This window comes from Gallinula chloropus, assembly GCF_964237585.1.
Source record: "Gallinula chloropus genome assembly, chromosome: 8".
Lineage (NCBI taxonomy): Eukaryota > Metazoa > Chordata > Aves > Gruiformes > Rallidae > Gallinula > Gallinula chloropus.
In genome coordinates this window covers 12,302,265-12,311,658 of record NC_140093.1, presented here as the reverse complement: position 1 = coordinate 12,311,658, position 9,394 = coordinate 12,302,265, and the positions used below count along the sequence as shown (strand labels likewise).

General features: G+C 50.1%; 1 protein-coding gene across 1 annotated transcript; it reads right to left on the bottom strand.

Annotated features, from left to right (window-relative positions):
* Positions 1–713: 713 nt before the first annotated feature.
* On the bottom strand, positions 714–9,373 carry BCL6 (BCL6 transcription repressor; the record flags this gene model as incomplete). Its single annotated transcript, XM_084267539.1, has 8 exons — positions 714–1,761; positions 2,758–2,895; positions 3,247–3,377; positions 4,794–4,961; positions 6,034–6,215; positions 6,806–7,789; positions 7,928–8,149; positions 9,213–9,373. The coding sequence occupies 8 exons, from the start codon at positions 9,371–9,373 to the stop codon at positions 1,618–1,620; spliced, it is 2,130 nt and encodes a 709-aa protein (XP_084123665.1). The 3' UTR covers positions 714–1,617.
* Positions 9,374–9,394: the final 21 nt, after the last annotated feature.

Below are 9,394 nucleotides of genomic sequence, written 5' to 3'. Positions count from 1 at the left end.
GGCACTGGAAAGCAGGAGGAACAGCAGGCAGCCTTCTAGATCTCTGAGCAATGCTGGCAATCACATCGGTTTCCAGGAAATATAAATAACTAGCCAGCCATCTGGAACCAGCCCTGTGCTGGTCAGGAAAAGGTCTCTGAGGCTCTGCCCCATTTCCGCCGGCTCCTCTGTGCAAAGGCAGACTATGGCAAGGAGGTGGTGGCCCATAACTGTCCCCAGCAAGATGCCAAGCAGCAAACCAAAGTCTGAGCCCCGGCCACAGGTCATCTTCAGTCAACCCTCGGAAAAGCTGCTGAGCCCCTTCCCAGGGCCAAGGAGAAGGACAGGCAAGAACAGACCCCTCACTCCATCATACTTCACTTTTCTTCATTTTATTTTTTTATTTGTACAGCTATATTTTACAGAACGCATTAATGCAGTTTAGACACAGCCCAAACCCTGTCTCCCGAGATTGTTTATAACACAAGCATGTAAAATAAGACCAAAAAAAAAAAAAACCCCAAAAAACCAAAAAACAACCAAAAAACAAACAAAAAAAAACCCCCAAAAAACCCAAACACTTTCCCCAATTGAGAGTTCCACCAAAACTCCTTTTGCAACATCAGGCTGTACCTTGAAGAAACCGAGCTCAATATAGTCCATACATTGAAAACTTCCATTGAAAAGAAAGGCACCGTGCGAAACCACATTGTACATATATACAGACTGAGAACTAGAACAAAAAAAAAAAATTACACTTTATTATTATTTTAAATTCCTTCTGCAGCTTTGTTGGTTTAATACACACTTTTTTTTTGTAAATTGTAAACCTTCACTTGCAAAAAAATACAAATACACTGATGCATTTAGACAAAATATTTTCTTACTTGTACAGATGCAATACTTTAAAATATCTCGTTAAGTGCTCTATCATAATAAAGATTCTCAGAGTGGCTTCTGCCTGCAGAACCCAACTGAGCCTTTAATGCATTTTATATACTTTTAATATAGCTTTTTTAAAGGTCTATATATATTTATTTTATATATATATTTATATATTTATATCTATATATATTTACAACTCTGCCATAGATTCCTTCACCTTTGGTTAAAAAAGTTAAAGCCCTCTCTTTAATAGCACACTTTCTCTTTTTTAAAAGAACACACATTTTGCATACAAAAGAAAAAATCTGTTCCCATAAATCAACATTACATTCCTCATCTTCAAACGGCAAAGGCTGTGAAGGTTAGACTCCAGAGTTTATCAACACTCCACTGCACAGACATTTAAAATGACTATTTTTATTTCTTTTTTTTTCTTTTTAATGTTTTATATACAATAAGATCTGAATAATTTTATTTTTCTTTATGTTTCACATAACTGGGAAAAATAAAACCCGTGTATTTGTAAATTTATTCTTTTTCTTTTTTTAAATCTCTAATGTTTTTCCACCTATCTGCACTATGGGTTTAGAGGCACTCCAGCATGGGATGAATTCTTTTTTTCTTTCTTTTTTTTTTTTTGTTTTTTTCCTTTTTTATTTTTTTCCTTTTTCTTTTAAAGTGTTGTGAGTATCCTTTGGACAGCTTCTCCCCATCCTCCCCCTCCGAAGACTCCTCTTGGGAAATCTTCTGCCTTCAGCAGGCCTTGGGGAGCTCCGGAGGCACCTCGCTGGCTGAGATGCGGTACTGCACCTTGGTGTTGGTGATGGCCCCGTGCTTCTGCCGCAGGTGAAGCCTCAGCTGGCTTTTGTGGCGGAAATGCAGGTTGCACTTCTCACACTGCGGGGTGGGAGGCAAAAAAGCCCAAGGTGTGAAACATGATGGTAGGGGACATGCCATTCCCTTTCAGGGCAGGGATCCCACATCAGCTACCCCCAGCTACCCATCAGCTATATACACATTATACCACTGGATGGGGGGAAAGCAAGGAGCAGCAACGGGGAAGCTGAAGCAGCACCCAGGGGTCCTGAGCTGCCTTTCTTTGAGCCTGTAAACCTTGCCCCCATGTCCCGCTGCTCTGTCCCCATAGCATGAGCACCTCTCCTGGGGTCAGGACCCTCGCTCAAGGTTGGTTTTCAGCAGCACATTTCAGTTTGTGGGATGCACAAAGACTGAAGTCCCTTAGGAGACTGGCTGTGATGGACACAACATCAAGCTCCTTATCCAGACATTCAAACCAGCCAGAGACCTATTTTGGGAGCTGTTTTTCACATCTACCAAACCAGGCTACTCCAGAAGGATGTCTGGATAATAACCCCTACTCTGATTCCCTCTCTAGTGGATGGGGAGAAAGCCAGAAAAGTCTTGGCAAAGAGCGAGGAGCCCTCAGGCAGGGCAGGCTGCTCACTCAGCGTGGGGGTCACCAGCACAGGGGACCCCAGGCCAGGTTGTCTGCTCCTTTTGCCCATCCCCACGCACAGCAGTGTCTGTAATTTACACCACAGCTATTTGGAGAAGTGTGACCTTCTTCCAGATGGGGCAGATGAAAAGCAGAGCAGTTCAGATGTACCCAGCCTGGGCTGCATGTCAGTGTTTCCAGTGCAGCTGCTCTCAACAAGATACCGTGTATCAGCATCAGCTACTGCACTAGAGCAGGACATACACGAGTAACAGAGACACAACCTTGGCGTGGGGCCCCACCAGGCTGGCAGAGGGTGTTGGAGTGCTACAACCAGCCCATGCGGATGCCCCAGTGTCTTCCAAGCTTAGCAGGTTTGGCAGCATCCTCCCCAACCCCCACTGAGAGTCCCCCCAAAAGGCCGCAGGGTCACTCACATGATAGGGTTTCTCTCCCGTGTGGATTCGAAGGTGACTTTTGAGGGTCTGCAGGTGCCGGAAGCGTGTGCCACAGATCTCGCAGGGGTACGGCTTCTCCCCAGTGTGAATGAGCACGTGAGCACGGAGGTGGGCCACCTAGAAAGAGCAGCTCTGGGTGAGGGCAGCCCCAGAGACGAGGGCATCCCACCAGGAGCAGAGTTCTTGCTATCTGTCTTATTTTGGTCATGGGGTTCTAGCTGTGAGTCAGGGCCACATGTCTGAGGTTCGATATCCTTAACAACAAATGGAGGAGCAGAGCTATAAGACCAGCTATCAGGCTTTCTGCTATGCCAAACTGGCCTGTCTGGACCTTAAGGCCCCTATTTATCCTACAACACCATGGGAAGAGCTGCCCAAGGCAGCAAGCCTGGCCCATCAGCCTCTTCCCTGCCATGAGGTTATCAGTCTGTGGTAGGAGATCCAGTCATGTTCTGGATCCACACGCACCTGGACAAATCTGGCCCCACAGGTCTCGCACTTGTAGGGTTTCTCTCCGGAGTGGATGCGTGTGTGGGTTTTCAGGTTGGCCGGCCGGTTGAACTGTGCCCCGCAGATGTTGCAGCGGTACGGCTTTTCTCCTGCCAAGCCCAAAAGAAAGGGTGATGGATTAAGTATAGATGTGCTCAGCCCCCGTGTTCCATGGCACTCCCCAAAGCACAGTCCCTCCAGGTGCCAGACTGCATGGCATGAAGCACTAGCCCTGACTTCTGTCCCTTTTGAAGATGGCTGTGGACAAGGAGCGTTGGTCAGGACAGCTGGGGATGTCCCCAGAGCAGGGTGAGCTCAGGACAAACCCAAGTACCACGGGAGGCTGCAGCATTCAGGGCAAGAGAGGAATCCAGGTAGCTCTGCCAGGAAGGATTAACAGCATGACTCCTTGTTCTGGGTACCCTGCGTCCCCCCACAGCCATGGTAAACCATGCAGGGCCACCTGGCTCCCCCTGGGCTCCTTGTGGTCCCCAGCATACCCCGCCTCAGCCATTTATCACCTCCTTTAGAGGAGTGAGAAGTGAGGATAGAGCCAAAAGCCAAAGTGTGCCCAGTGACATGGCTCCCAAGTCATCTTTCAGTTCCAATCACTGCTGCCAGCCCCGGCTGACCTCCCCACAGCAGTGGGGGGAGCTGCAAAAAGGTTTAAACTAGTTTCCTTAGGATGGCTGAAGATGGGTTTGATGGGGAGTGGGAAATAGCCACAGTCTATCCCTTCTGCCTTGTTCTTTTATTCCCAGGCTTTGTCCCACTAACCCTTGGACCCTGCCCTGCCCTGCCACTCGTGTTGCCTCATTCACCAGCACAGCACTCCTGGAGCTCAGCTGAGACTGCAGGAATTTGTGTGTAACAGTTAGAGAGCACAGAGTTGTCATCCCCGACCTTGCCAGCCAGGGAGCTGGCTGTTCAAGTGTCAGGCATTAATAAAAGCATAAGGAAAAACCCAGAAACAAGCCAGGCTTGTCAGCAAATGACTAAACTCTTCTTGTTCCCTTCCTTTCTCAGCTTCATTGTGTTGATTCACTGAGCCCATCCGCTTGCAGATTTTCCCATCAGCAGCATTTCTGCCAAGCTAGATATGATCTGGATTTCTAGGATGGGGGGGGGGGGGAGTGGGGGAAGGAAGAATTCCAGGCTTCTTCCTAAACATTCTTTTGAATTTATTGGGGTTTTGTTAAAGTCTACCACAAGGTAACCCAGAGGCCACACATCTGCTCCCAGCCATGCATTCTGCAAGACACCTTTAGAAAGAGCAGTGCTCAGTGCTTTACAGCAAAAGACCCTGAGCTCCATCCCTGCTGTCATGCATCTCCCCCATTCCAGGTCTGATACTCTGTCCAAGGGCTCCATGGCAACGCCAAGCAAAGCACCTTGTTCTTCCCACCAGGGACAGCTTGTGACACAGAGCAGCACTTGGGACAAACACAGACATGTTTGGAAGACACAAAGGATGCCCAGCAACCCTCAGCCTCCCCAGTAAGTTGTCCCCATGGCCAACATCATACCTGTGTGGACTGTTTTGTGGCTGGCAAGGTTCCCCTTATAGCGGAACGAGGCCTGGCAGCGGTCACACTTGTAGGGCTTGTCACTGTGGACTTGCAGAGAGTGTCTCTTGAGAGAGGCTTCCTCAGAGAACCGGCAGTCGCACTCATTGCAGAAGAAGGCCCCGTTCTCTGCAAGGCCAAAGAGGGGGATAATGAGATGAGCAATGTGCAGGCCAGCTCCTTGATGGACCAGAGGATGGGTTTGGAATGGTGGAGAGGGGCAGTCAGAGCAAGTGCTGGAACAGGAAGCCAAGTGCAGATGCTCAGTCAGCAGTGCTTGCACAATGCCAGTACCTCCTGACCTTGTGCACACAGCAACAACATGCATGGTTTGAGAAAGTAAAGTCATCGTGAGCCATCTTTCCTTCCATGTGACATAAGCTGCTTCCAAGAAGCCAGCATCCCTGCTAGGCATCTTTCACAGAGGTTCAAAAAGGCACCCAAGTTACCAGGCATCCTCCAAAGGCTGGATGCTCAGCTATGGAACAACTCCAGCCCCTTTTTAGAGGTATTAAACCTTTACATGTACAGATCTCTTCCTTGAGCATGGGAAGGCCATCAGGCAGATCTGAGGGTGCCTAACTCCTAAACGCTGTGTGTAGCTTTGAGCATCACCACAGCTGGGTTCCCTCTGGGGATCTCTGCCCATGCCACAGGTGACAATGCTGCATTCCCCTTCCCTGAGCTACAGGCAGATGGGTGCCTAGATATTTGTCTCTGGGCTTGTGGAGTTTTGCAACAAGATTGCAAGCCTCATTATCTGCATTTCTCCAGATGTGCACATTGGGCTCCCTGATAATGAAGATGATGTGACGGATGCATGAGACACATCATCTTGCCCAATCCTTATTAGGGTCATTACATCTGCCAAGCTTGTTCTCCTGTGGTTCTGGTGGGGTGGGGTGCACACTTTGTTTCCTGTCCTTAGCTGCCAAGTTTGTAGCAGGTGACTAACTCCCTGCACAAGATACCTGGATGGTGCTGGGGAAGGGGAGGAAGGAAGCAATTCCCATGTGTGTGTGTCTCTCACATGCATGCATGCAGCCAGCCAGTTAAGAAGGAACTGTAAAGCACCTTGAGATCCACCAGCATCAGGGACAGGTCTGTCTGCCTGGGCACAGGGCACCAGCCAGACAGGTCCCCAGATCACACAGCCCCTTTGACTGCTGGTTGAAAAGGCAACCAGGGACACAAGACTCACCGCAGCTGGAGTCAGAGTATTCGGACTGGGTTTCCCCCATCTCCTCTCCAAAGTTTGAGCCAGGGGTATGAAGGCACATCTCAGCATGTTGTGGGGACTGGCAGCCACAGGAGCTGCACTTCGACGAATGCATGTAGAGCGGGGACTGCCCTTCGCTGCTCCGGGGGGACCCATCCCGGGACCTGTGGAAGGACAGCAACGCACATAGCCATGAGAAGGCTCTTGCTGTGCTTCAACTAGTGGGCCCTTGCTTGCATCCTTCCAGACACAAGGGACAGCCATGTTTTACGGGGACACTTTTGTAGTGAGACGCACAGCATAGCCCTGATCAACAACTGGTCCCTGAGCCTCTTAATCCTTCAAATGCCCATCACCAAATGACCTCAAAACTCTCTAGGAACATCCAGGTCCAGAGGATAGCATCCTGCTCCCTGGTCACTTGGCCATTCCAATGCTTACAGCCAACCAAAAGCTCGAGGTACAGGGCATCTGGTGAAAACCAAGTTGGACAAATCCAGGCTCCAGAGCTGCCAAAGTGAGCCAGAAATTCCTGACCCAATGTTCTCAATTCCACCACCAGGCCCGACTAGCACCACTAAGGTGGGGACAGCTGGCTCCCAGCTGGTATCACTGGCAGTGCTCCACCAAATGCAAATCCACCTGCTCACAGACTCCCCAACACTACAGCTGTTGCACACACTTCCAAGCCCTCACCAGCAAGACAGGGAGTCCTGTTGCTTGTGGTCGGGGAGGGGGGGGGAAATCTTCTCACCTGTTAACTATATTGTTGAGTCTGCTTGCTTGTGGGATAGTAGAGTCTTCTCCATTCACACTCATCTTGGTGGGGGATTGCACATTGAGATGCTCTGGCTCCATGGACTGCTGGCAAGTGGACATGGGCATGTAGGTGCGAGGAGACAGGGTTCCCATCTCATTCTGGTCAGTACTGTCTTGCTTTGTGTTCTGATTGAGAGAGTTGAGGATGATGAACTTGTACTTCTTCCAGTTGCAAGCTTTGGGGTCTGTGGGGCTCTTAGTGAAGAGGGAGCTAGAGCTCTGGCTGATACGGGCATTCTTGCTGCTGCTGGACTCAGTTGGTGAGTTCGGCTGACAGTCTGACTTCTGGGGGCTCTGGGGGCTGATGAGTCCCTTGCGGTCAAGGGGGGTGTTGGTAGGCTCAAAGTGCTGGCTGATCTCATCCTCTGAAGATGTCCGCTCCTCCTCTTTGGCCACTTTGTCACAAGAGAAATAGGGATTGTTCCGGACCGAAGGGACAACAGGCTTGGGTCCAGAGGCTACGCTGTAGTGCATGTCGCTCCTAGCTTCTTCAGCAGCACCTTCTTTCGGAGCATAGATGGTAGCGTGGCACATGTTGGCCGAGATGTCAGTAATGGTTCTCATGTACTCAGTGGGGATTGTCCTGGAGCTGTCGCATGGCAGGATCCTCTCCTTGGGGAAGGCACCTGCCCTCGAGAGTTCAGAGAGAGGCATCCTCATCTCCCGCAACTCATCATCCACGAGATAGCTATTTAGAGGGAGAGGGCTGTATCCATGGTAGGAAATGGGGGATCCAGACAAACTGTTGATCAAACCAGGTGCAAAGGCCCTCCCATTGCACAGGGACCCATTTTGGAGAGGAATGCTGTTCTCTGAGACTTCTCTGCTCCGATAAGCCATCACCTCTGGGTGGCTCAGCATCCGTCCAGCCAAGAACTCATCCCTTGGGGTCTTCACAGCAGGCAACATCTCTGCTTCACTGGAAACAGGCAAAAAGGAGGGAGACCGAGTAATTTTCAGCCCATAAGGGTAAGTTTGCAGATACTTTGTCAATTCTCCCCACCTCCCACCCAAACACACCGTCCCAGGCTCTCTGAAGTTCACTCATGGTGCTCACCTAGACTTGACGAACCTTCGGCAGGTATCAACCACATGCTCCATCTGCAGGTACAACGCTGTGGCCATCACAGCCATGATATTGTTCTCCCTCAAATTCAGGCGGGATGTATACATGAAGTCCAAGAGGATGCAAAACCCCTCAGGGTTAATTTCAGGGTCCAGGTTGATGACATTCAAGTTGCACTTGAGCTGGTCAGTGAAGATGCTGTAGAAGAGGCCACTGCAGAGAGAAGGCACAAGACAAGCGTTATGATAATTCAGAAGGAGAATTTGTCTGAAATCCCTTAGCACAGGGGGTTCGTGAATGGGAAGGGAGGAGGAGGCAATTACAGAATTCCCTGAGCTTCCCCCTTATTATCAAGCTTGGTTTCTCAGCTTAGTAAGCGTCTTCTGCACTGTGCTTTTCCCAACTGGAACAGCCTGCTTTTAGATGTCACCTGCAACAACTCCTCACTGCCTCCATTTAGAAGTTCCCCCCCCCTTTTTTTTTTCCTGTTGTTGTTCTTATCACCACCCCCTTCCTACTGTGATTCATTTCTCTTGGAAGCCTCTTGGGGCTCCCACATCACTCTTTAACCAGGGAGGGGGGGTGGGGGGAAAGAAGAACAAAAAAAAGGAAATGTCGGAGAGACATTTTTCAGATGTCTGTCTTAATAGTCAAACTTGGGGTTTTCTTTTTCCAATTTTTATACCTTGCCAGCAGGAGACCCTGAAAGGCATCTGTTGTCATTCAACTGGGCAATGATGGGATGTTAATTAGTATTCACTAGGAAGAAATTCCAGCAATCCCAAAAGCTGGAAATTTCAGACCCCAATGGATTTGGAAAACAATAAGTTAACACCGCCCCCCCCACCACCACCACTGGTGGGTGCAGCCAGCAGCCTGGGAACACTAGTGCTAAAATAGCAGTGGCAGGGGACACTGCTGTTCATGCCAGAGGAGCATCCAGCTCTCCCTCCCCTCTCCTGCCCTGTCCCTGCTGAGCATTTGTGCTTTGCCGTCGGGGATGTGCCTCTCATCTGCCATGCTCCTATTTGTCTCCATGGGCTGCACGTAGGCAGATGTGGGCAGCAAGGAGGTGGAAGGTCACGTGGAGATGTGGGCACCGCACTGGAGGTGAAAGGTCTCGGCTCTAATCCCATTGCAGGTACAAATTTCCTGGCAGCTCCCTTCAATTCCCCGTCCGTAAACCCCACAAGCTTCCCGGGGGCTGTGGCGGTGTTGCTGGTGGCCAAAAGCAGAAGGAGCAGGGAAAGGAAGAGGGAAGAGACCCTGATCTCACCTGCAGGCCATCAGGACTGTTTTGTGAGCTCTGAACTGCTCCCGGTTCACGATGATGACCACATCGGTCAGGATATCGCGGCTTCTAAGGCGGTTGAGGTTGAGGAGGACATCGCTTGCGTGGCGGGTGAACTGGATGCAGCTGTCTGCCGGTGAGGCCATCTTGAGTCTGCTCAAAACAGA